Source organism: Lissotriton vulgaris, unplaced genomic scaffold (assembly GCF_964263255.1).
Source record: "Lissotriton vulgaris unplaced genomic scaffold, aLisVul1.2 SCAFFOLD_582, whole genome shotgun sequence".
NCBI classification, from domain to species: domain Eukaryota; kingdom Metazoa; phylum Chordata; class Amphibia; order Caudata; family Salamandridae; genus Lissotriton; species Lissotriton vulgaris.
The window spans coordinates 570975-598795 of NW_028254378.1; the positions used below are offsets into that span (position 1 = coordinate 570975).

The following is a 27821-nucleotide window of genomic DNA, read 5'->3' on the forward strand; positions in this document are numbered from 1 at the left end:
AATGTTACATTACTGTGCTCTAACTTAATCAATTTAATGAAAAGTGGAAAATGCATTCTGTGATTATCAGGCACCATGTCTTTTTAATTTTTAAAAGCTAGCTGTAAACATTACAAACCCAAATATTTAGAAATCGATATTGTCAAAAAGCTGCTCATGAATAGGAACTTAAAGGATGAGAAAGAGGCACAGTAGTACTGGTGGCATAGTCCTTTGTATTTGTTGGTGGTACAATATGTTTTTTAGTAAAAAGAACCCAGTTATTAGTACAGTAAATAGGCAATGATTAGAGACATACTATTTTACAGTTTGAAATTCTGATATTTTATGACCTTGTATGTTGACTTGCGGCCATAATTGCTTGTTACTTCCAAGGTCATCTTCAGGACAAGGAGACAGGGCTAATCCAAAAGTCAAATATTTAAATGAGTACCTTCTCATTTAGAGGATTAAGATACACATACTAGATACATATACAAGTGTGTCATAAGGATGTCTCTGGATTCAAGCAATGCAACTTTTGCCGTTTCCACTTGATTTGCAGTCTGACCATATTATACAAACTTCTTGTTATTCTTCTGAATCATTTAAATACATACCCAGTTAAACCATTAAATACCTGGCAGCACTGTCAATTGTATGCCAACTACAAATTAAGTATTTTCTTTAAGGACCGCTATTACACAGTGTATCCTAGGCATCTTTAACACAAAATGCTCCAGCAAATCTTGATTAATTTCCATGCCCATTTGTGGGGACAGTATATAGTTTCTCACTTTTGGTCAAATGTTTTTACACAATTGGACAGAGTCCTACTGCACGTTGGTCCTCAGTGGTGGGTGCAGAACGTGTATGTGACAAGACCACACCCTTTAAAGAAATCATTTGTAATGGAGAGTTAACAAAGTTTATTTTCCCTATAGCTATGCTTCAGTCAAAAATGCATGCCACAGCAATTTTACTAACTAAAAATGTATCTTTACAGATGAATTCAATATGGTATATCATAAAGTTACTAGTTATTAGAAGTCAGTTCTCATGTGTTTCGTGTTCACCAATTTTCTTCTTCCTCAGGGTTTAATACGAACTGCGCTCCTACACATTTAAGTATACATTTTTTGTCATTTCTTAAGCATAAACCTAGCTTTCTTACAGTGGAATGCTGTACAGGGATCAAGACCCTGTGAAGGTATACGGGTAAAGTTCAGAAGGAAGATGTAGAGCTAGTGGAAGAGGTGAGAAGTTGGCCTCTCTGAGGTAGTGTTCTTCTAAGAAGTGAGTCTTACGTTTTTTTGTGAATTGTTGAATAGTGGTGCTGAGATGTCTGACTGGGGGCATAGGCTGAGAAGGCATATTTTCTTGCTACCTCGGTCCTGCAGTGTTTAGTCTCTAATCTGGCAAGGCAATGTTGGAACTCCTCATGGGGTGTTGACCTCAGAATATTGTTAGTTTGTTAGCTAGGTAAACTAGGATCTTGGTGAGGTGGGAGCTTTGTGATGCAGCTGATCTTGAAGATCATCTGGGATTGCAGGGGGATATGCAGGGCATGGGAAAATCCTTTAGAAGAGTGATGTGGTCTGATTTCTTCAGCACCATGATGAACCGTGCTGCTGCTAGAGCTACGTCTTCCAGGGGAATAAGGGTTGTCTTTGCGATGCCATTGAACAAGGCATTACCTCCATCTAGGTGACGGAGGACGAGTGCTTCAGACTGTCATTTTTGTCTGGGAGTGGAGAGGAGGTTTCCCTCTTTCAGGAGAGTTGGAACCAGGCTAATATGGCACTATGTTTTTTGAGTGAGCGGTTCGAGTCACGGGTGAATCTGAGGAATTTGGCTTATTCCGCTAGTTGGAGTGCAGTTGGGGAATGATGGCTGAATGTTGGCAGGCAAGAGAAATGTAGCTTTCGAGTGGCTTGTCCTCATGTATTTTGTTGACATTCAAGTTTGGATATGTTTGAATCCGGCTTTGAGTCTTGCTGATTAAGGAGATTTTGACATAGAGTTGGGTGCAGCATATTGGTGGATCTTGGTGTTGCATCTGAAGGATCCCAGTGGTTCCATATAAAGGCCTATAATGATGGGTGACAGCACAGATACATGGTGGTACCTAGGTGGTAGGAAGAGTCCGGATTTGGTAGTTCCTTCCTCAATACGTCGTTCTTGATTGGCGAGGTCGGATGTGAACAAATGTAGGTTTGTGCAAGTGAAACTAATTCAAGTTTTCACTGTAGATCAATGCTGGATGGTCAATGATGCTGAAAGCTACAGAGAAATCAGGCAGGACCTGGAGACAAGTGTTATTTTTGTCATTGAGGAAGAGGGTGTTGTTGCGGTTTAGGTGACTTGCTGTTTTAATACTGCGTTATGATCTGAATTTGTAGTCTTGGAGTAGGTTTTTATTACTAATGTGCGCCTGTAGTTGGGTGCCATCTTGATTTTTCAACAAATGTGAGGTGGGTTATAGGACAGAAGTTAAAATGGTCATATGGATCTAGTCTAGACTTTTCAGCATTTGTAGGATCTGACCGTTCTTGAGGTTGTCCTGGAAGGTGCCTTTCGTAACAAAGCATTGACATTGTGGAGAAGGGGTGTGAGAACTTCTCCGCGTAGAGGCATAATGGAGTAGGAAAGCTTGTCATTCTTGAGGAAGTGGCTCTGAGTGAGTTCAGACTATTGTTGAGGTCTGTGTGGGAGATAGTGTTTAAGGATGACTAGTTAGTCATGTGGCAGCTGGGTATAAGATGATGGTGAGGAGGAGGATGAATAGATGATGCTAAATTGTATGTTTTTCAGTGAAGAAGAGATTGATAGTGTTGCACTGGTCGCATGATTATATGACAGAGGTTTCTGGTATGGGGATGACAAATTATTTGAGACCTTAAAGAGGACTTTCCTGTATTCCTTTAGTCTTTCCTATTCCGAATAAGGACTGTGCAGCCATGAATAATAATACGGGGGCACCGAGGTGGAAATGGCATTTATTAGCCACTAATCCATCCTTACCGTTAATCGCCCAAGACACGGTTCCAACACTTACGGGAGAACCTGGAGAGGATTCTCACCGGTTTCATAGTTGGATAATGTCTATATGTGAGGAATTATCTCCCTTAAAGCGCACTGCCAGAATGAGTAAAAGAAAAATTCATAATGATCCTTAGTTCTCGAAAGAGCTGGAGGGACTTCATTCACTTGCAAACAACTGGAACGCAGATGGAGAAGAGGATAGGAAGCGTCCAATCTGCAGACCTTCCGAACTTTTATGAAACAATATCACTCATCTATTAAATTAGCCAAAAAAAATATTTCTATAATAGAATAACTATGGCAAGCATAACCAAAAATAAATCTTCGAAATTGTAAAATCCTTTACAGATCCTAAAGCCTTACATTAAGAAATCCCCCCTTCTCATAAGCTATGCAATGAAATTGCACTATACTTTGAAGATAAGATTAAGACCATCCAAAAGAATTTTGAGACCCATAGCCTCCCGGATCACATTGAGGGAAAGGTGCCAGATTATGGAGAGGATAGCTCTGTCCTTCAAGCCTTCCAAACTGCCACGCTATCCCAGACTAAGGAGGCGATATTAGCCTGTAAATCGGGCTCCCCGCTGGACTCATGCCCCCCGATATTATTACATCATATTATCGATATAGTGAATCCTGTGATTAATAACATTGTGAATACCTCTCTATCTACTGGCATAGTACCGGACGAATGGAAATTCGCCATTGTGAAGCCACTTTAGAAAAAACTGAATGTAGATTCATCTAACCTCTCTAACTACAGGCCCATATTCCTGTTACCGATCTTGGGTAAGATCACAGAGAGAATAGTTTATAAAGAACTCTCCTGCTTTTCGGAGTCAACTCTGATCTTCCACCCCCCCCCATCTGGATTCCGCCCAAAACATTAGCCAGAATCCGCGCTACTCGAGATATTGGACACCCTGATATTTATAACCGACAATGGCAAGAAGGCAGTTCTGATCCTTTTGGATCTGTCTGCCGCATTTGATACCATCTTGCACAATATTCTGCTAGCCAGATTGAGATCCTGTGACATTTCTGACTCTGCATTGGCATGGATTACACCCTTCCTGTCAAATAGGAAGCAGGTTATCTCTTTGGGATCCTTTCTCTCGTCGGAACGCACCGTCACCACGGGTGTCCCACAGGGGGCTACTCTTAGTCCACTTCTATTTAATATATGTATGGCCCTACTTATCTCGGCTTTTGGGATCGAAATTACATCTTACGCTGATGAAACTCAGCTGATCCTGTCATTGGAAAAAAACTCCACGGAAGCCGAAGAAATTTTTAAAGCTTGTTTTACGGCAGTCATCAAATGGATGAAAAATAAGCATCTCTGCTGTAATTCTGATAAGACGGAAATCCTACCGATTGGAAAAAACAATCCTTTCCAACCAAAGGATTGGTGGCCAGATGACACTGTAGCCCCCCCCCCCCCCATCAATGGTGGAGGATGCAAAAAATCTGGGAGTATGGTTTGACTCTTCCCTCTCTTTCAAACCTCATGTCCTAAAGGTAACAGGGACTTGTTTTGGCCATATTAAAACTCTGAAAAAATTATTTCACACGATCCTGCTTGCCGCAAGAAAAACAGTGGCAGTGGCTCTTATACTATGACGGCTGGACTACTGTAATAGCCTTCTGGCAGGGATTAACAAAGCTACCCTGAAGAGACTGCAGGTAGTACAGCATGCAGCAGCCAGATTGGTCCTAGGGCTTCCTCATAGAGCTTCTGCCACCCTGAAGACCCTTCGCTGGCTCCCTGTTCATAAAAGAATTTTGTTTAAACTACTGTTGACGACCTTCAGAGCAATCTGCCGGCTAGGTCCTGTATACCTTTCAACAAGATTCAAACCATATACTACAGTGAGAACACTCCGATCTAGCGCTGCAAACCTGCTTAAACCGCCTGGCTTCAAATTGATAACCAGAGGAGGGTAATCGGCCACAGTTTTAGGGGCAAAGGCTAGGAATTGCATGCCAAAGGAATTCAGAGCAACGGAACCGGAAGAGCAGTTCAGAAAGGCTCTAAAGACATGGATCTTTGGAACATCAGATGCCTGTTGCCTGGCACTAATCTAGGTCCTAATCTGATACAGCTGATCTTTGTTATTCATAGCGCCAGGAGACTCCGTTAGGAGTGGCAGCTGCGCCTTATAAGCAAAACTTTTAATTTCATCTCACTTTGCTTCTATTCATTATTACTTTGCTAATGGTCTTTAGGTAGATGACTTTTGCTGTGGTCATATGCTAAACAATGGTTGGAGCAGAGTGCTTTCAGAACGGCAAGGTATTCCTGATATTTTGATCTTCTCCATTACTTCTGTCTATGTGGTGCAGTCATTTTTGGCTGGTCCATGGGTGTACCAGGGTGCTGACCGCTTGGGCTTGAAGGTAGAAATTTTCAGAGCAGAATAGCATTCTGTGTGATACTTCAGAGTGGTGTTGTAGATGTTAAGCGTGTTAATATCTTTTGAATATATGATTATGCCACACTTTCAATTACCACGCATGGCTTTACCACGCAAATTTTACATCGCAAGTGGCTTTACCACGCTGGAATTTACAACGTAGGATTTTACTACGCGTAGAAATGTCTTACCTGCACGTCTTTCACCAGCAGCCCTTACTTCCATCCACCATGGAAACAAGCGTCAAAACACGTCTACCAAAATAAAAAAAGGACTGCTTTTTTGACGTACACGGCACGTCTTTGGGGGAGGCTCTTTCCTTTTTCTTCAAAAATAATGTGCGTTTTTTTTTAAGTAACCTGCTTGTTATTTTTGGGGGGGAGACCCCCCCAGCCCCCCAAATCAACCCCCCAACCCCACGCAGAACGACTGGATGGAATACCACTTCTTCCCCCAACCCACGCAGAACGTGGTAAAGACGGTCGTGGAAGGCACCCGAGTTGATAAAACGTTTGCGTGGTAAGTGTACCGTGGTAAACGTTATGCGTGGTGATGCCTTCGTAGTAAATGATGTTTCCCATATCTTTTGAGACCTGGAAGTGTCTGGATAAGTTGATTGGTTCTTGTAAATGGATAAACTAGAAGGAGCGGAAGGTAACTTTCTAACTTTTTTGTTACCTTTCATGTAGGAGTATGTGTGTGTGGAATGGTGAAGGGTACCACAAGATTATCTGTCCAATGCAGAAGTATGGGGACTGGCAGTAGATGATGGGGATGCAGTGAGGATAAGGTCCAGTGTGTGTTGTCTTTGGAGTAAGTTGTGTTGGGGGTCTGATGTGGTGTTTAATTTCTAGAGTGTTCTGTATAGAGACAAGGACTTCATGGTTGTGGTGCTGTATGTATGTATGTATGTATGTATTAAGCACTTGTAAAGCGCACTGTCGCCCAAAGGGTATCCTGGCGCTGTCAAACATGTGCTCGAATCAGCTGTGGATGGATAAACGGCCGTGAGCAGATTGATCGAGGCAGGCTGATTATGAGATGGTTCATTCCCTGGGAAAGAGCCAGGTTTTGACTCCTTTCCTAAACTGCATCAGCTCTTCTGTGTCTGATATCGGTAGGGAGTTTATTCCAAAGCTTTGCAGCTGCAATGCTGAAACTTCTCCCACCTGATTTTATCTTTCTGAATTTGGGCACCTTAACCAGATTGGCAGAGGATAAGCGTAGACTGCGGGTGGGGACATACCATGCGAATTTGTACTGCATGGGTTTAGGTCCAGCAGTGTGCAGAGCTTTGAACACAAGGCAGAGGGATTTAAACGCTATCCTTTCTAACACTGGGAGCCAGTGTAGCTCTGCCAGCGTTTACGAGGCGGATGAGTATCTTCGTCTTGATAAAGCCAGCTTGGCAGCCATTGACTGGACCCTCTGCAGTCTCTCAATTAGGTACTTGGGATACTCTAGCAGCAGCGCGTTACAGTAGTCTAGTCTACTCAAAATAATGCTTCTGACTACCAGTGCTCTGGCCTCTGGTAGCATTGGGAGGATCTTTCGGAGCACCCAGATGAGAACAAAACAGCATCCAGCAGTTTTGTTGATCTGGGTTTCCAGTCTCCGGTTGTTGTCGAACATCACTCCCAAATTATGTCCCGTCCCTGAAGGTCTTAGAGGAATATCGGTTGGTATAGGCCAGAAATCATTTGGTAGTGAACGAGGAAGCTTTAATGTCCGCCAGCACTGGTCTCAAATAGACGTTAATGCCTTTAACCGCGGCAGCAATTCCACCGCGGTGCGGGCGTTTTAAAGGGTGGGTGGGGCTGCGAAGGCCAACGGCCATTCGCAGCACCAGGGAGGGAGTACTCCCGTTGGCCAATGAACGGGTTAAATCATATTGGGCTGATAGCAGACCCCTGAGGAACGCCATGTGGGTTATTAGTGAACTCAGACTGAAACCGTGAAAGAGCCGCTGCCTATCGTCTCTTGGAGAGGTACGATTGGAACCATTTCCATGCTGTACCCCCTATCCCTATGTCCTTGAGCCTGGCCAGAGTATCTCATGGTTGACCGTGTCAAAAGCGGCGGACAGGTCAAGCAGAATAAGTATTGCTGACTGCCCCCTGTCCTTCCGCAGTCGAAGATCGTCCAACACTGTTACCTGGGCGGAAGCTAAATTGCATGTCCTCCAGTATGTCGTTAGTTTCCAGAAATTGGGAGAGTGCCTTGCTGACCAATCGCTCTGTGATCTTTATCGGGTAGGGCAACAGGGAGATAGCTCTATAATTCTTAGGGCAGGCTTGGTCCAGCGTTGCTTTTTTCAGCAAATATGTCACCAGCGCTTGTACCAGCAGTCCGGCACTGACCCGCTGGACAGTGATTGATTACAAATTTGTCTGGTAATCGGAAATCGCTCTAAGCTCAGCTCTTTCCGAATTCTATGTGGTAATGGGTCCAGTGGCGAGCCTAAGGAAATACCTAATGCTACTCTGTTAAAGTCCACCACAGGTGGGGGCTCAAAGTCCTGAGGCAGATAGAAGTCTGCGAGGAAGGTAGGAATGTGAGTGTTAGATAGAGGCAGAGATGATGAGGTCGGGCATTTCCGCTGTTGAGTTCTTGTGGGTCTTCCAGATGATCTGTTGATGAGATGAAAGGAGCCCCTTTTGCAGACTGCAAGAGATAAGTGGGAGGAGAGGAGCTCAAAAGACTTGGAAGTAACCATGATAAAAACGGTGTAATGCCATGTTTATTTGTGTATGCTAGCCCCCTCCAGTTTTGCATGTGTGGCCTCTGTGTTGGATGCTGTATTCAGAGGAGAGGAGGATGAAAACTGTGTGCTTGGAAGAAGGTGTGAACCAGGTTTTTGTAATGAAAAGTGTCTAGGTCAGGCTTCTCCAACGAGTAGCGAGAGAGACACTGCAAAATTAGATGTTTTTACTTTGCTGAATTAATTTTATGCATCCCAACGTTACAAAACCTGTATTTGAGACATACATATGCATATGTTCAGATCTCTTAAGTTGATGTTGGAAAAAAATGTTTGAAAATATAAATGATATTTAAAACTCAATTTTTGAGTGATAAATTATATAGCATTGAAGAGACTTATTACTTATAGTACCTTGGTCCCAGAGGCCTTGCAGCTTTGGCTGTTGTATAGTCACCATGTATAATCCATATTGAGAAAGTCTTTTATATTACTTTATTGTTGGCAACCCTGCCTGATGCACTTAGGTGAATATTGCTGATAATCTTTTATGGTATGGTCAATAATGTAATCTTTTCTGATATGCTCACTATTACAACACCAAAAATATCAGTGGCTCAGGATGATTTTCTTTGAACATAAGTTGCTCTTATGGCAGAAAAGGTTGGAGACCCTGGTCTTATGGTGTGTCGTGTGATGATGCGTGTGAATTATTGTTCAGTGTGAATTGATGAGCAGGAGTTGAAGGTGGAGACACATTGATAATTGGTGCCTTCTAGTGATTAGTATGTGAATTAGGTTGTTGATTTTAGGTTTGTGAGGATGATGAGTATGTTTATGGGGCCTTGGTGTGAGAGTGGGAATGGTGTGTAGTGGTGTTTGAGATACACACAATGATTGGTGTTTTACTGTGGTAGAAGGGATTCTGGTCCTAGGTCCAAACAGATGATACCGTGGTTTGGTGGGAAAGCAGTGATGTGCAGCTGAATTCTGGAAAATGCAGTGAAGTAGCTTCATGCTGAGATGGATGCCCGAAAATCCGGAGGAGCCTTCTTGTTCAGATGGATGTTGGGAAAACCATGGAACAGTCCACAATGTCCCCGATTTAATTGTCCATTCTTATTGACAGTATAGCAGCTCATCCTCAATGGTATAGCAGCCCATCCTCAATGGTAATGAGGCCATCATCTCGTTTGATCCAAATAATTACGTAAAAATCTTTTTGCTATAAAGTTTGATAGTCAAAAAGTTGTATAAAAATAAAGAGGATACTAATTTCCTTAGTGCACCCCCATCTGTTTTTTACTCCGCCAGGTTGCCCTTTGAAAATAAAATGAACTCTCCGGGTACCCTAGACAATTTTAAATCTAGGATCACCCTTAATAACTATGAGCTTCCATGGCTACCAAAGTTGAGCCTGTCAAGATGCATTAGATATCTGGACAAAGACTCTATGATGAAGCTTGTAATCCCAGTGGATGAGAGCCCTTTTAATACCACAGGGTGATGGACTGGGATGGAGAGAGAGAGGCTAAGCATGGTTGGGATTCCCCCTGTTGTTTTTTTGTATAAAAAAATAGAAGAATAGGATTCCATTTTATTCAAATTATCAGGAAGTCCAGTCGTAACACTGCTTTGCTAGACTCTTTGTCTGAATGCCCTATCACAGGCACAGTTTGACAAAGTGCATGCCCCTTTGATGGTGTATAGCAGAGGACCCCATAATTAGAATTCCAATCTTTCTCATCTTTATTGTTATAAAACGTTTGGATTATCATATTTTGTAGCAGAAGGATTTTTAAATAACGTTTTGGATCAATGAAGAAAGCATGGTTAGCCACTGAGGTTGGGATGCCATACTGTCAATAAGAAAGGACTTTAACTAATCAGTTAATCCAATAGAGATTGCGGACTGTTTCTTGATTGTGAGGTTCGCGCTTGTTTTCAGCCCTGAGGAAGCGGGATTCTGCTTACAGCAGGAGGCATGTTGACTGGCATACTAACAATAAGAATGGACTTCTACTAACTTTATTAGCAAATATGATGTTAAGCCATGTTGGGTATAATTGTAAAGACGTCACTTTGAGTGATGCAAGGCCAATGGGAACAGTTTTTTCTATTTTACTAATTTGTGCGGGGGACTTGGTAGATAGATAATATGTATATGGTATGCAGAAAAATCGCTTGTTCCACAAACAAAGGAGGCTATTTTCATTCTCCATATCACTAGTTTGACTGTAAAGAAACCCTATTTTTTTTCCGCACAAAAAAGCATTCTTTTGCCTTGCATGCTTCAGAAGGAGAATCACATTTTTAGTCTCTCCGGTCAAAATGCCTTTCTCTTTGCACTTTTGCCCTCTCTTTGGTATAAAGTAACTAGCAGCCCGCCCCGGCGTTGCCCGGGTCAGAAGGGGCTGGGGGCAGCATCGCAGCAGGAGAGGCGCAGCAGAGCGGCCGTTTTGATGGTCCTGTCTGCTTCTGCCCACGCTTTGTTTTCCCCGACGTCCCGACTTTGTGGAAAAGGCTTTCTGAGCACACAGTGTTCATGGCCCCCGCCCGTCGTAGGTCCTGGCTCAAGCTTTGTTTCCCCCGACGTCCCAACTTTGTGGAAAAGGCTTTCTGAGCACTCAGTGTTCATGGCCCCCGCCCGTCGTAGGTCCTGGCCGCTTCTGCCCACGCTTTGTTCCGCCGACGTCCCGACTTTAAGGAAAATGCTTTTTGAGCACTCCGTGTTCATGGCCCCCGCCAGTCCCTTGGTGCGCACCTACGGCTGCTTCACTTACCTCATCCGCCGCTCCTCTCCCCGCTGCTGAGTTTACCGCTCCTCCGCTTCTCGCCGCTCCTCACCGCTTGTCCACTCGCCGCTCCTCCCCGCCTGTCCGCAGCTCCTCCCCGCGCTCATGTCGGCCGCTCTTCCTCTTGCTCCTGAACGCCGCTCCTCCCCGCGCTCCCGATGTCATCATGCACGTCGCAGCCGGTGCTACTTCCAAGGGACTACTTTTTTTTTATTCGTAAATTTTTTAAAGAATGTATATTTTTTAAATTTTTATATAGCCTACGTCCTTCTGCTTGACGTGACGTTTTCAAAGATGTCTTGGGTGTTTGGATTGGTGGTGTACTTTTCGAGTTTACCTGGCTCAAGGGCACAGTTCTCTCTTTATAATAGTAGTATAGATAAAATATATTAATGGGTTGCGTTATTTTTTGTGTGCAAAATTGTTATTAAAATTGAGTTTTATAACCTCTTTAATAATAGTGTAGTGTCTACTGTACGAAGTTATGCGATGTATAGAGAGGAGTGGGGATCTGCCTCGTTCATGGAATATGGCAAATATCTTTCTGAAGAAAGATAAGGCACCAGAGGAATGCGGCTTGTACTGCCCTGTATATCTGATTAATGCGGATGCTTTTGTTTTTGCTAAAATTTTGGAAGCCCCGTTGGTGCCTGTGATGGCAGGCTTAGTTTCAAGTCAGCAACATGGTTTTATTCAGGGCAGGGATACTACGGACCGTATCCACGCCGCATTAGTTGCCTTTGATGTGGCAGAAAATTTGGGTCTCATCAGGGGGATGGTACTGCTGGACGCCGAAAAGGCGGTTGATCGAATTACATGGGAATGCGTGTGGCTTTTGGCTTGAGTGGATGCAGGCTCTATATAATACTCCTAGTGCGCAGCTTGCTTATTCAGGTTCACGATCCACTTCATTTTGGATATATCAAGCAGCCGGCAGGGGTGCCCGCTTTCCCCTTTATTATTTGCATTATATATCGTGCCGTTCTTATGTTCGCTGTACTTAATTACACACATACAGCCTGTCCGAGTAGGACCATGTGAACTAAACATTACTGCCTATACTGATGATTTGGCTGTCTATGCCTCTGATCCTACAGCTGTGCTAGACTATATCAAAGAGGAAGATAATAAATGCAGCACTTTTTTCAAGATATAAATTGAATGTTAGTAAGACACAAGTCCTTCTTAACTTTCAACCTGGTAAACCCATCTCAGGTGATTATTCATCATCTACATACTTGGGGGTCCAGATCTCCCCACGAGTGGAGCAGGCTGTGGAGTTAAATTATGAGCCCTTGTTGAAATCCTTCATTAAAAACTGTATGGCTGGCATATGTTACCATTAGTATTGTGGGGAGGTGCAATATTATTAAAATGAATACATTACCAGAATTTTTCTATCTTTTTCATGCAGTTCCCTTTCAAGTTCCAAATCCCTTTTTTAAAACTGGAAGGGGCTAATTGTAGTTTATATGGGGTTATAAGTGGGTACAGTGTGCAATACGATTTATTAAATTTCCTTCTAACCAGAGAGGGTTATAGCTCCCTGATTTTAAGTTGTATTATTGGGCTGCATTTGCTGGACTCCTTCGCAATCTGTTGGTAGCAGACAAACCAGAATTTTGTTATTTTTTTCGCACTTGGATCAGACATAGAATGTTTTATACAGAGCTAATGATCCCAATTATTTTAAGAGAGTAAGATTTAAGGCACTTGTAGGCATAGGTTTCATATGGCGGGAAATTTCATCTAAATACTCTCTACCGCTCATTCATGCAAATCTGCCTTTATGGGAAAATCCAATGCTTCCAGATGTATTCCACATCTCAGCTGGTAAAATCTGGGCCAGTTATTGTTGAGCGGTTGGGACATCTATACGATCTAAATGGGTTTAGTACATTTGAAAGTCTGCAAAGCTCCTAGGATCTCCCCATTGGCAATGTAAACAAGCATTGGAAATGCAATAGGTCTCGCATTAGGAAAGTTTGAGCTATTTGTCTTGTAAATGTCAATTTTTTTTATTTGTGTTGTTTTTGAAAATAACTAAATTATTAGCTTTGTCATTTACAATGCCAATAGTTATAACTTTCGCAAATGTGACACCGATAGCATTTGTAATGCAATGTGTTGTATTTACGTGACTTACATGTATTGATATTACAAATAACAATGTCTTTTAATGTTTTTAATTAATTAATACTTAAAAGTTATTGTAATTTTTAATGGCAATAGCTTAAACTTTTGTAAATAACTTTTGTTAAGATTATGTTCAGTGTATTTTATTGTGGTGCTGGTTGTTTTCAATGCTCGGCATGGTACCTCATTGTAACACGGACTCTTCGAGCATTCCGCCATATGGTGGCGCTGTTTAGTTCTATATGAATCACATCATTTTAACTATCAGATGTACATTAAAACAATTCCAGGCCATTTGACTGCTTTGGTTGGTCTGGAATTATTCAAACTGTTATGCTTATAGTAGTGATATGTTTAGTAGGGAAAGCTTACAATGGTATTTAAAAGCGATAGCAGTTCCAGCTAGTGGTGCAACCTGCAGAGGCCTCTTGAGCAATAACTTGGATCGTGGCACTTGCTTATATACAAATTAATAACTGCTAGGAACGCAAGATCCCTCACGGGCAGGAGGTGTGCAGCCAAATGGCTAGAAAGAATTTTCATGCCCTTCCTGCACTTTATAATTGTAATGGCGGCATTTCAGCTCCAAAAAATACTCCGCTCAGTATTTTACTCATTAGGTTCTAAACATCTTTTTATAATTTACGATCTTTTCATACCAGAAAAACAGTGACTTAACAAGCTGTGCCAAATTGAACAGAACTGCATGATAAGGAAAACCTATGGGCTTAAGGCATTTCTTGAAAGAATGTGTGTGGAACAGGAGCAAAGAAACTAAGCAGACCCAGTTTAGAGTTTGACAATAAATACGCCAGCCTATTCAACATACATTTGCACGCAAAGTTGAACAGAGCATGTTTCGACACTGCCTTGCATCCAATTAGTTAATGCATACAAAACGTGCACCAGTGAGCAGAGGATGGGTGCTTCGACACGGCCCAGCAAGCTGAAGTCACTATAAAAGCACAGTGCAGCAAAAAAAACTAAGATTGCGTGCACCGACACAGTTTGCAAGCCCTCCCCGTTGCAGGCAAATACACAGCAGCAGGAACAGAAAATGCGTACTTCCACACAGCTCCAGTCAATGCACTATAACTAAGGGAAGAAAAACTGTGCGACGCTCGAGGTCACGACCCTCGAACTAACGTACCATGCCATCCTGCAGCCAGCAGCTGAAAAACTACCCGCCATTGGCTATGTCGAACTCTCATAAGTGTATGCAATGGATCTCGTGATAATGAGGGCCATAAAATCCGCCCAAGTGTTCGGACCGCGGTGGCCTCTGAATAAAACTAACAAAGGCTGCAGGAAGGGTCACCAGCCTGCTGGGCCGGAATGGCACCAAGTCAAGCTATTCATCTCTACAACTAAAACAAAAAAAAAACAAGGCTACACAAGTGCACAGAAACGCAATTAGGGCTGGTTAGGGCTGGTTGCGTAGGACCAGCTGTTTAAATAACCTTGTGCAACAGTGGCGGAGTCCTCGACTTCCACATCACGCGGTCATATATTATTTCCGGTCACCCAGTTTCTTCGTGTGGAAAGAGGTATCTCAGCAAGGACGCTACAGTGGGTGGGTGACGTGTATAGAAGGCACAGCGAGGCCGTGGAACACGGAGCACACAAGGCCAGCAGCGAGATAGTTGTGCAAAGAGTCACAGCCAATCGTCTTTACACAGTAAAGAGCAAATACCAAAACATCTGTGTGCACAAGATGGAAATTACTATGGGGCAGAGAAGGGGAGGGGGGAGGAGAAATGTGACACGGCGGGCAGGGGAGGGGGCCGAGCGGGGAGAGCGGCGATGAGGGTGTGAATCAGCAGGGGCCTTTGAAGTGAGGCTAAGCTTCACTTCAAAGGTGTGGGAGGAGTGCTGCTGGGGAACAGATGGCGATTTGATGATGTGCACGCGCATTTGGGATACTAGTTGGGTAAAGTCTGTTTAAGTCGCTATAGTCTCGCCCTGCTCAATGCGCATGCGCATTGAGAGGCGAGACCTAAAAATATTTACAGATGAGGGATTACTACTTGCGGCGTCGGGGGATAAAGACCTTTGAGAGTTCTGACTTGTTGACATGTCTTCACGGGATATCCAAGAAGTCGCTTATTAGCTCTATCAGAATCTTTGCCAGTATAGAGTTAATGACGGCTCTATACTTGCTATGAAATGGAGTAATCATTTGTCGTGCGGCCTCACCCACACAGAGGTAACATCTGCATTAAAGATGGTGGAGAGATCAATACACTCCAAACACTTAAGACTACAGCAATTCACAACTGTGTGTATACTATATTCTACTCCGGATAGAATAGCAAGGTGGGCTGGCAATGAGGGGTACGACGGGGGTATAAGAGTAAATGTCCTAAACGTAGGTTGGTGGCTGCAAATTTGCTACATATGTTTGCTACATGTGCAAAACTGGGGAGGTTTTCGGAAAAAGTGAGCTAGACCACTAGGATCTGTCTCGGCCTGGATTTACAACTTGCTGATAAGGAGATCATGCTTGGGCACAGGGCGGTGAAGACATCTTGTATCTAATATTATAGTGACGGCCAGGTTAGGTCCTATGTAGGCTGAACGTCTATTTTTTGCTACCGTAGACATTTGTAAGGGAGCCGATTGTAAGGTAGTGGAATCCCTCACCTAATGTACTTAAAGTATCTACATTATATGTAATTTGGATGAATTGCTTAAATTATTTTTGACAAAAAATGATTTTAAATAAGCAAAATGATGTTATGCAGCTTATTTGATGACTTCACGTTTATTATCTCCAGCTAGTAACGTGGGGGCAACAGATTATCTTAGGTAGACATGCCATTTATTCTATTTCCCAGGGATCAGCCCTTGGTGCAGTTATTGGGTAAACCTTCAACAGTGCCCCAGCCACAGGTGTTATAGTCATGTAAGTTTTAATTAAGATATTTGTGATCTCGTACAGCCCCATGAAGTATTTTACCTGGGATTCTTTTATTTCTGTACTTATTGATGATACAGTGTAATTTAAATGTATTTTGCATTTCATGCACACACTCCAGAACTAAATTGCTTCTAGACAAAATGTAGTCACTTGTCTACTGGCAGCATTTTATTTACAGGTGTCTTTACATTTCTTTGCAAATTAGCTTTACAGGGAACTCCGCTGACGCCCACACTTTCACTGGTGATGTCACAGTGCTGCCGCAAGATTAAGGACACAGTGCAGAAGTTGGCTTCTGATCACAAAGACATCCACAGCAGTGTTTCGAGAGTGGGCAAAGCTATTGATAGAGTAAGCACATCTTCTTAGACGGTCTGATGCTGGTCCATGACCACAGCCTGAATTGGGTCTGTTGTTTGCAGGGGTTTGGGTACAGAGTGAGGCTTTTGTATGAGTTACATGGAGCCAAGAATAATAATTTGTGGAAACATTTGAGTCGGTAGTGGGTGGGGGAGGACCTTGGTGTGGTTGGAGTGAGTGTAAATACAGAGAACCATTTGTGTGGCATAGAGAAGTCAGGTAAACTTTCCTGGAAGTAGGGGGATTCCTTGCCCGTAGCTGGGCAAGGATTCAGCATGGTGTAAAAAGCAAGCTATTGTCTGGTGGAGGAGGGCAGTGGGGAAGAGCTGTCATCATTACCTACAGTTGTGGGTCTGTGTGAGTGTAGAGACATGGAGAGTGCCTAAATTACATGCTGCGCGTATGCCATCAGTGCTGCCCTTTACACTGTCCATGGACCCTAATCTATTTTGGTTTTAATTTTACAGAACTTTGATGCAGAAATCTGTGCTGTTGTATCGAGTAGTGTCTGGGAAGGCCGTGACAAACAGCAGCTTCTGCAGATGGCAATTGTAGAACATTTATACCAGCAAGGCCTACTGAACGTGGCAGAGGAGCTGTGCCAGGTAATCCACCAGCTCGGGTTGCTGAGTTTGGCAGGTGCTACAGATAATCAGGCTTGCTGAATGTGACCAAGTAACTCTGGCAGTTAATTAGCCAGTTTGAATCTAAACATCATGGTATATGGTTTGTGTAATAGTGTCTAGTAGTCAGAGATTGCTTTGCGTTGTAGAAGCTGTGCCATCTAATTTGGCAATAAGAGTTTGCTGACTAGGGCAGTATGGTTGTGATGGGTGATATCAACCAATATGCTGGAAAGCTTTACTTCGTAATGGGATTTCTGCCACTTCCTATGAGTAACATGGTAGCTTCCTAGGCTGTGTTGATATTGTATGTGATTCCTATTGGCTATATACAGCCTTAGGTTGCTTCAGAGTACTTTCTGCATGTACTTTCTGCATGTGCTTCAGGAAGAGTAGAACCATTCAATCTTTAGAAGGTCTGTTAGTAGCTTCCTATTGCAGCTAGTTGTTGCTCTCTGGCTCACCACATTCAGGCACAGCAAGTGGGAACGTTTTGGCAACAATCTGTTTTCATTGCCAAACAGAAGAGCTGTTTAGCTTTAGGACCTTTTTGGTATGTTTGCCTTGTGCTAAGGCATTGTTGACTAAGCAGAGTCTGTAGTTCCACTCTTTGCTACACTAGTAGGCCGGGCCGAGTATTTAGAGGCAGGTGAACATGGATCCCAGTGGCTAGCCTCTGCTTCTCTTTCTATGGCTGCTTAAGTCTCATATATTAGAAATGAAAAAGAATTGTTTAATGAGAGCACCAGGGCTCCTATTTGGTACATGCAGTTATTCTTTATATATGGCAGTATAATTTGGGGCCCTCTGACTTGGTAGTTTGTTCCACCACGGAATTTTACTGTGAAAAATATTTGCATCAACAATGCCTCTAAGATTATATACTAACTTAACTTGGATCAGACCAAAAGATGATTGTGCAAGGGTATACCCAGTGAGTTGTAATTGATAGTACTGAGTATATGTTTTTGGCCCCTGCAACCATGGTTCTTTTCAAGTGAGGCTGAGGCAGCTGGCTTTGTGGTATGGTGGGTTTGCACCCCCTGGTGGAATGGTAGGGCACTGACAGAAGTGTTGCAGCAATCGATTTGTTGGTATATCAGGAGTAATTTTATCTTCTTTCTGTTCTTTAAGGAGTCAGCGCTCAGTGTGGACCTCGGCTTCAAACAGCCGTTTCTTGAACTGAACCGCATCTTAGAAGCTCTTCAGCAACATGACTTGCACCCAGCATTGGAGTAAGCATACCTCAGACTGTCCAGCTCTTTGTCTCAAGCAGATTCTACTTAACTAAGTATCCAAGTATTCCTAGCTACACTATCACACTACAGTTGGACATGACCTACGGGGTGGCACTTTCCTAGTGTAATTCTTAATTTAAAGCCTTCTTAGCAGTTGTTTCTACATAATTGCACACATGCTTAAATCTCTAAGCTGTTGGTTGTATACCTGCAGTACTGTTTTGCGTGCACATACATGCCTTTATGAATGATCCCCAAAACATCTAAAATGGCAATATTCCAGGAATATTAATTTACAGTGAGTACAAATAGAAAGGATCGTCCCTCTTTGCACTTTTGCTAATAAGGAGTTGGGTGTTTCAGGCTGTTTCACACAGGCTGCAAAGAGCATGCAAAAGAGTACAACTGTAGTACTACTTCCTGTACTCTTAAATACTCTTGTGAATGGTCTCTTAAGAATTTGTCCCATTTATCTATACAGCGACAGTCTGATTCAAGCTGTGGCCTCCTTTTTTATGGTGTACCTTGACTGCATAGCTGTTGCCAGACAATTATGTGAGAATCACCAGGAGAGGAGCTTTGGCTCTGCCCACATGTTGGGAGCCAAGGGTACATGTTTTGACTGTGCAGACGTTGTGTGCTTCCACAGATCAAGTGCCTTTCCTCCACACAGCTGTGATAAGTAAATAAAAGTATCAAGCTGCCTGAGCTTGAACTTTCAGGGGGCACACATGATATTGTACTTCTGCTAAAGTGTCTTAGATCAGTGCTTCCCAAAATGTTTAGAACCACAACCCACTTTTTAATATAACAAACGTTCGCGACCCACCAAGCTTCAGTGGACAATAAAGCATTGTGTGATCACACATTGTCATTTACAGACAGCACAGTTTCCATTGAAATAGTCACTTAATGTGCACAGACATACAGTAAGTTTTACTGCTGAAACTATTTTGCACACAAATTCTAATATGTGGAAATCTGTTTTCAATTCATATTTATTACTATGCATCAGTAAGTAAAGTGTTTTGATTTGTTCGGACTCTATTAAAATCTTTGTTTCCATCACACTTAAGAACTTCAAAAAAATGTGCTCCCTTTTTGCTTTCTTAACTGTTGAATTTGTACATTCCATTTGCAGACGTTTACATTTTGTTAGTAAAAAAAAATGGCGTCCTGCAGCCTTTCCTTTCACACTCTCTGTACCCCAACAAGACTGTCACATAATACAACATTTTCTAGCTATCGCGACAAGAATTTTAGATTCTATTAAGGACACGGAGGCGAGGATTATGCTTTCTCATTTCTTTACTGCACAAACAGCAGCCAATGAAAATGAAACTACAAATGTAAAAAACAACATTTCCCATGAGGCTTTGAACCACGCCTCTCTTACAACAACCAATCACAATGGTAATAAGCATATATAACATGGAGACACTAATCAGGCCTCCTCTTTCTTTGCGCGAACAGTCGTGAACAGTCTCGTCACATTGAACAAAGTCTTTAGCTCTCAACGGAGAAAAAAGTTCCATAGATAATTCTCAACGGAGAGAACCAGAACAGCAAGAAGTTATCCTCCATCAGGAAGGTACGGCAGCCGAAATCCACAGACGGCAATCAACTCTTGTTGGAGTCATTTCGTAAAATAGAAAAAGAAGTTTGAGAAAAAATTCCCCACACCTAGACTATCTAAAGGGTGGGTATAAAAAGTTAGACAACGTCATGTAATCAACAACAGTTGCATAACAGTCCCAACGGGTGGGCTAATCCTCGCCTCCGTGTCCTTAATAGAATCTAAAATTCTTGTCGCGATAGCTAGAAAATGTTGTATTCTATGGCAGGACCGGAGGCTTCTGATTATGCTGGTTCAAAGCTCACATTAAAGCTCTTCAATCACAGCATCAGAAACATGAGGAATCGGTTTGTAATAAAACACTTTAACCATTGAATCTGATGACCAGTCAGCTGCCTTCAGAATATCCTCCAAGCGAGAACCCAGCAGGTAGGCCTTAGAAGCCATCGCACCCCTCGCAGAGTGTGCCCCATAAGCAGAAGTATCAAGGCCGGCTTCCGACATGATCCACCTGACCCATCTGGCTAAGGTAGCAGCAGCGACTGGTTTGAATGGATTTTGAATAGAAATCAACAACTGCCCCAAAGGATCAATTCTGTGAGCACGAGTGCGCTCCTCGTAACATTTAAGACATTGAAGAACACATAGCTTGGCGTTGTGTGGAAAGGCTGGATATTCAATTGAGCGAGACATGGTCTTGGTACGCCTAGTAATGACAAAGGCTACACCCTGAGGTGAAAACATCCTCCCAGCTAAATCCAAAGCTCTGACATCTGAAACCCTCCGACATGAAATGAGGCACAACAGCATGGTAAGCTTGGCAGAAAGCTGTTTCAAAGACAAAGCACCATTATCGGGCCAGGATTCCAATAAATTTAGCACTTTATTAACATCCCACATGGTGGAATACCTGGGCCGAGGAGGGTTAGCCACACTCACACCTTTAAGCAACTTACACACCAAGGGATGCATCCCCACAGGTTTACCGTCTATGTGGTCGTGACCAGCAGAAATAGCAGACCTGAAATTTTTAACCGACCTGTACGCCAGGCCAGACGTCGCGCAGTCAGATAAAAAATTCAGTACCTCAGTTATACCTGATCCCACGGGATCCACCTGTTTTGAAAGGCACCAACCCACCCACTTCTTCCAAGAAGCAGAGTATCGTTTTCGGGTGGAAGGAGCCCACGCCTGCTGCATAAAACTGGAAGCTTCTCGTGAAAGGCCTGCAAGGTGTTCATGTCTCCGGAGAGCGTCCATACCATCAATGACAGCTGGTTCTGCAGGACCAGGGGGTGGCACGCCCCCACTGGGTCCTGCAGAAGCGTTGGGAAGACTGGAAGCCGGAAGGGGAGGTCTATTGACAATTCCAACAGAGTGGGAAACCACGACTGAGTCGACCAAAATGGGGTTACCAACACTACTGTCGCCCCCTGTCTGCGCAGCAACGCCGCTACTCTCGGGATCAGTGCAAACGGTGGAAACGCATAATTCCTCTGGTGCCCCCAATGGTGAAGGAACGCGTCCATCCCCAGTGCCATTGGGTCTGGTCGCCAACTGTAAAACAGGGGAAGATGGGCATTGAGTCGCGAGGCAAACCGATCTATCCGACACGGGCCTCGCATAGTCATGATCCGGGAAAACAGAGATGGGTGGAGTCTCCAGTCGCTGGAGTCCCGTAGAAAGCGGGAGTGCCAATCTGCCACCTGATTGAACTTCCCTGGAAGGTATTCCGCCACCACGGAGATCTTGCGATCCAGGCAGAAGTGCCAGAATTCCTTCGCAATGTGTACCAACATCCGGGATCTCGTCCCGCCCAATCGGTTGATGTATCTCACCGCGGAGACATTGTCCATCCGAAGGAGAATACAACAATTGCTCTTCAGCGGTGAGATAGACCTGATGGCAAAGGACCCTGCCAGGAGCTCTTGGCAGTTGATGTGAAGTGATAATTCGTCTGCTGACCAACGTCCTCCTGTGGTAAACTCGCCACAGCGAGCGCCCCAGCCCCACTGGCTGGCGTCTGATTCTACCACCACATCTGGGGCTGGGCCGAAAATAGCTCGGCCGTTCCAGGCCGACATGTGGTCCAGCCACCATTGAAGTTCCTCCCTGGACTCTGGGGAAAGAGGGATCAAGTGATCGTAATGAAAATTCCTCTGCAGATAAAAGATCTTCAGTCTCTGTAGAGCTCTGTACTGCAAGGGCCGGGGAAGATGGCTTGAATCGGCGAGGCCAGAAGGCCCACAATCCGCGCCAACACCCTCAAGGAAATCTTCTCTTTGGCCAGGGTGGTTGTTATCTCTCTCTTGATGGACCTGATCTTTGAAAGGGGAAGGAGAAGCTGGGCCGAGACCGAGTCTATCAGGAAGCCCAGGAACTCCATCTGTTGATTCGGAATCAGCACCGATTTCTTGGTATTGATCACGAATCCCAGATTCTGCAACAAGGACGTCGTCCACTCCAAGTGTGTGAGAAGAAGGGATGGGTCCTGAGCCAGGAGCAGCATGTCGTCGAGATAGACAATCAGCCGTACTCCCATCTCCCGGAGGCGGGAGATCACCGGCTTGAGCAGTTTGGTGAACACCCAAGGGGCTGAGGACAGCCCGAAAGGAAGTACCCTGTAACGAAACTTTTGATGTGATGGGCAGACTGGGACCGTCAGATAGGCATCTTTCAGGTCCAGTCTGACCATCCAATCGTTCTCCAAGAGAAGGTCTCGTAAAAGATGGATGCCTTCCATCTTGAAATGGCGATACGTAACAAAGGGGTTGAAATCTCTCAGGTTCAGCACGAGGCGCCGACCGCCTCCTTTCTTTTGCACAAGAAAGACGTTGCTGCAGAAGCCTCCCGGAAGGAAGGTTCCTGCAGCAATGGCCTGTTTTGTCAAAAGCTCGTCCAGTTCTGAGTCTATAAAACTCTGTTTGAGATGGGGAAAAAAGGAGAGGACTGGGGGGTGAGGGTTGTATGGGGCAAGACACCATCTCTATCTCGTAACCCTGGACGGTCCGAAGAACCCACACATCTGAAGTGAGAATTGTCCAATTCCTGACAAAATGACGCAATCTTCCCCCTAACGGAAGCAAAGGAAGAGAGGGACTTACGGGAAGATTGGTTATCGAAGTTCTTGTAGCCTCGATTGACCCCTCTGTTATAGCGGCCCCTGAAGCCGCGTGATCTTGACGGGTAAAATCCGGCTTGGTCCGGTTCTTGCGTGTACCCTCTTCCCCGTCTAGGGGCGTAGCCTCTTTGAGGACTGGAATTTGAGTAGCGGCCGGTCGAGCGTCCTCTGCCACGCCCGGCCCTACCAGAGACCTGATGCAACACACGCTTCAGCGAGGCCTGAGACTTGTCCAGGGACGCAAAAGTGTTTACGAACTTGGCAATGTCCTTAACAAAATTGTCACCAAACAATTGTCCTTCCGCCAAAGGACCCGGCTCCGAGGAAGCCAACTCCACCAGTTGAGGGTCGATTCAAAGGAGGACGGATTTCCGTCGTTCAGAGGCAAGAGCGCAGTTCACGTTCCCAAGCATACAAATGGCTCGTTCAGCCCAGCCCGCCAAAACTTCAGGATGGATGGCGGCACCAGTCTCTTGAGCCTGAAGGGCTAACTCCAGGATCTTGGCCAAAGGGCCCGAAAGGTCCAGGACCTTATCTTGGCACGCTCTGAGCGCGCGATCAATCCCTTTCTTAGGGTCCTTCTTATATTTTTTAAGAAAGGTGGTCATGGAGGGGTCTATATCTGGAGTGATAGCCACCTTGTGGGGTAAATCGGGGCGGGGGCATTCTGATTTAAGGCGGGAGCGAACTTCTTTATCAAACCCCTTACGGAGGTGAGTCTCCAGATAGGCTGCCACAGCAGGAGGGGGAACCCAGTCGGACGACCTGGGGTGGACAATGTCAGTCGGGTCAAATGAAAAGGGAGTGGGAATGACCGGAGAGGTATGCTTACGCTTTTTTGTGCGTTTTCGGGGAGCGGCATCCGAGGAATCAGTATCGGTGCCAGTATCCGTGGTGGTGTCATTCGGGGGGGAGGTGGGGGGAGAGGTAACAGATTTGTCCTGAGATCGGGACTCTTTGGATTTGTAAATTTGTTCATATGATTGGGCATGAGGCCAGGACAGGTCAAGAGCCACCTTCTTAGGGGGGGGGGCTGAAGGGAGTCCTTGTCCGGAATGGGCAGAGGCTTACCAGGGACCAGCAAATCCAACTTCTTGGCCAAAGGGATGAGGGCCGACGAAAGGGCCTTATCTAACTTGGCGTCTAGCTTCTTATCTATGATATCCTCCATGGATTCGCCTTCATAGAAATCCTGCTGGCCCTGAAAACCATACGCAGCATCTTCCTCCTCACAGTACTCTGTGTCTGCCATCATAACCAGGAATTAGAAATTCCAAACTCAAATCCCCAGAGGGAAGCAAAAAACTAGCCCAAGCAGGGGCGTCGAGGGTGGGGAGTGCCAGGTGCAGGAGCTGGAAATACCAAGAAATAAGTATAAAGTACAGTCCCACTCTAGGACTATCGGAGGAAATTACAGAATGGTCTCTTTAACCCCAGGAAGGCAAGAGCCAAGCAGGTAGCCTCCGTCGCTTGAACCAATGAAAAAGCTGCCAAAAGAGCACAGAAATCGCCCTCGGCTCCTGGCCAATGCTGCGTTGATCCCCACTTCAGCCGGGGGTAGAGCGTCGATCTGGCACCTTCGAGAACTGCGCGCGCACAGATCGGCGTGCGCGAGCTCTCCGAGACGCACGTAAGGCCTCAACGGCTCCGACGTGCGCTCGCTCCCCGAGGGGGGGGGGGGGCTAAACCCCTCACTAGCGCGGATCGCTGTGAGGTGTCCGCCGTGGGCAGCGATGAATGATGAGATCGGAAGGGGGGGGGTAGGCCTACGTGCGCAACACGCGCCACAAAGGAGGACGGGGAACGGAGCAGAGCTCCGGCCCCAAGCTAAGAACAGTTCGGGCAACTTAGGAACAACCAGTGCCAACAGTGAGCGCAGAAGCGATCAATCAATCAAGCAAGCATAAATGCATACACAAGTAATGAATATCAACAAAAAGTGTCACAGCAGAATGCATTAAGCAATATAAAGGCATAGGCCATAAGACATAGATCAGAAACAAATAGAGTATAGAGCACTTATCTGGGCTGCGGAGCAGCAAAGAAAGAGGAGGCCTGATTAGTGTCTCCATGTTATATATGCTTATTACCATTGTGATTGGTTGTTGTAAGAGAGGCGTGGTTCAAAGCTTCATGGGAAATGTTGTTTTTTACATTTGTAGTTTCATTTTCATTGGCTGCTGTTTGTGCAGTAAAGAAATGAGAAAGCATAATCAGAAGCCTCCGGTCCTGCCATAGAATTCAGTTTGCTTTTCTTTCTCTGACGGCAAAGTGAGAGTAGTTTGTAAACACCAGTCCGTGTATTAAAAACATGAAGACATAGCCTGGCATGTGACCTCTGTCTTTGAAGTGCAACAAATGTAACAAAATAAATACAGAATTTAAAGGCATTTTATTTAGTGCTTTGATTTTCGAAACCCACCAAAAATCAGCAAGTGACCCAACCCAGACTTTGGCCCACTGTGTTTTGGATAACTAGATAATTTATGTTGTTTTTAGGTCTCAGCCTGGCGTGAACAGCGCATGTGCTGCTCTCTACATGCTGAGGGCTTCTTGGAATCAATACAGATTCCGAAGCCCCGCCCATCTTTTCTATTCGCTGGTGTCATCCTCCATGGTAAACGCTGGCTCACGATTGGAAAGGAGGCTTCTTAGTCCCTCCTTGTTATCGCCCTGTCCACTTTTGGCCCCGCCCACCGGGATTGAATCTCTCACTTGCGGCGTTACACTCTCTCCTTCATTAGCTGGGACGCACTATGTTTTTCATACGCCGACTGCTTGTTACAGGCAACGACCTTCACAGTGTCCTAACTGCCCATCAGCAACAAACGTTGGCTCAAAATTGTCGGGGCGCACTACTACCACGACTACCACGACCAAAGCTCCCTCTCTCACTAAATGCTTCTAACTTCGGTCAGCATTTCATCACCGTGCAATTTTCTACCAATCTACCTTCGCAGTTGAAATAAGCCGCTCTTACCTCTCCTAGTCACATGAGAGAACACGGACGGGAAACTACGTCGTTGTTAAGGGTAAGAGGTTGCTCACATGAAGCAGTTATTGACAAGGTGGCTCTTGTCAACACAAGGAGCCACGGCCCCTGCGACTGGGCGGAGTCCAGCTTTAGAGAGGTAAACCTGCCACGCCAGCCCAGGTCCGGTTCACACTGCCTATCGTGCTTACAGCCCTTTCAGGCCTGCATGCCGATTTACTGAGTGGGACAGATGAAGTCACCCAGTGAACAGAAAAGGGAACTGGTTCGCTGACAGAAGGTGGGGATGTGCTTCAGGTAAATTCTGAAAGTACAATTTCCGGGATCAACTGACTATCCTGCTGAACAGCAAATGGTAAACCACAACTCGGTCTCTAATCACCAAAGGCCAATAAACAACGAGAACTCAGTTCGTCAAGCGTATCGCAGAAATGCTCTTCAACCAATCTCCTGACATCTCGCTTTTGTAATCCTAGAAGAATGTTTCTTCCATGATGATTGGCTGATGCTATCACAGACCTCAGCCTAATACTTATTTTCTATCTAAAAGGCGTCTGTGAAGTGGAAACGGTCCGTGGAAATTATGGTGAACACTGTACTTGAAGGTATTTCTGCAGCTCGTTTTGTGTGGTGGAAGCAATGAAATAGCTTAATATAGCCATTTTCTTTTCAATGTTCAGGTCTTAGGAGGCAAGGGGGGTTACAACATCACATCACAGGTGCATTTGCATGTATTTCTTATATTGATTTTGTATAGCACGGTCATTGTCCAGGAACATCAGAGCACATTATAATAGTATCTTGTGAGAAAGTGGCTCTATATATACTGGACTAGAATGAAGTACAGTGTGTATAGAGTCCACCAACCCCAGAGGTATCACAGAGGTTAAAGTCAGAACTGACCTTACTCTCCAAAGTGGTAGCTTGGTCGAGCAGTAAGGCAGTACCAGAGGACAGTGTAAAGCATTTGTTGTACACACTATAAAAATATACCTTTCTTGTTATGAGTTCTCTCATGTAATTACTTTGCAAAGGATCAATTAAGTTCGTGCACATAATTAATACAGTATTGACCGTAAGCAACACAATCCCAAAACACACTATAGCATTGAGCTCAATGGGTTTTCCACATGTAAGTACAGTTGATTACTATATAGATTACTTTAGTAGTCCCAGGACTAGATTTTAGATTCATTCCTGGGTTCTAAGCTGAAACCAGATTAGCAAAAACGTTTTAGTTACTGTAGTGAATTTTCATGAATATAAAGCTGTTTTAAAAGTTCACACTTAGAAACTTTTCAATGGAAATCTGACATCTGACAATGTTATTCAATGGGGGAAAATTCAGGTTGCCAGTAAAGTACGATTGCGTTACTTTTGTAATCCAGTACTGGTCTCCTAGGGCCAGCACTGGGGTCTTAACTCAAAACAGGTAGGTAATTGCGTTTCAGTATTTCGTGTGATTTTTAAAGAATACTTCAAGTTTTCAAAAGTGGACACTTAGAAGAAATTTAATAGAAAAGCAGACAATGGGTTCCTGTGGAGGAAAATAAAGATTACTAGTAACCTCGCTAGTGATTACTTTTGTGATTTAGTACTGGGCTGACAGGTACAGTACTGGCTTCTCCCCTGACCACAGGTGAGTACTTCAGACTTTGGCTGATTTTATGTGAATATTTTTAGATTTCAAAACTTCACATTTAGAAAATTTTAGAGTCAAAATGAGTCAATGTTATTCAATGGTAGGTAAGTAAACTACCGGTTTCCAGGTGAGAACTTGGTTGGTGAAGTTAAGGTTCTGGGCATAGACTCAGGGATTCCCCAGGGTCAGGTAAGTATAGTTAGTTCACTCCTAGCGGCACAGGGGCGGCCGGGTGCAGAGGTAGGTAGGCCCTATAATATCCAATGAGGGAAT

The 27821-nt window shown here is 44.5% G+C and overlaps 1 protein-coding gene across 1 annotated transcript in view; it reads left to right on the forward strand.

Annotated features, from left to right (window-relative positions):
- Window positions 1–27821, forward strand: part of RMND5B (required for meiotic nuclear division 5 homolog B) — a 100111-nt gene that overhangs the window by 22670 nt on the left and 49620 nt on the right. Inside the window, exons 3-5 of the mRNA XM_086951651.1 lie at window positions 16202–16347; window positions 16824–16961; window positions 18114–18214. Coding sequence (XP_086807777.1) covers window positions 16202–16347; window positions 16824–16961; window positions 18114–18214 — 385 coding nt within the window. The remainder of the gene's footprint in view (window positions 1–16201; window positions 16348–16823; window positions 16962–18113; window positions 18215–27821) is intronic.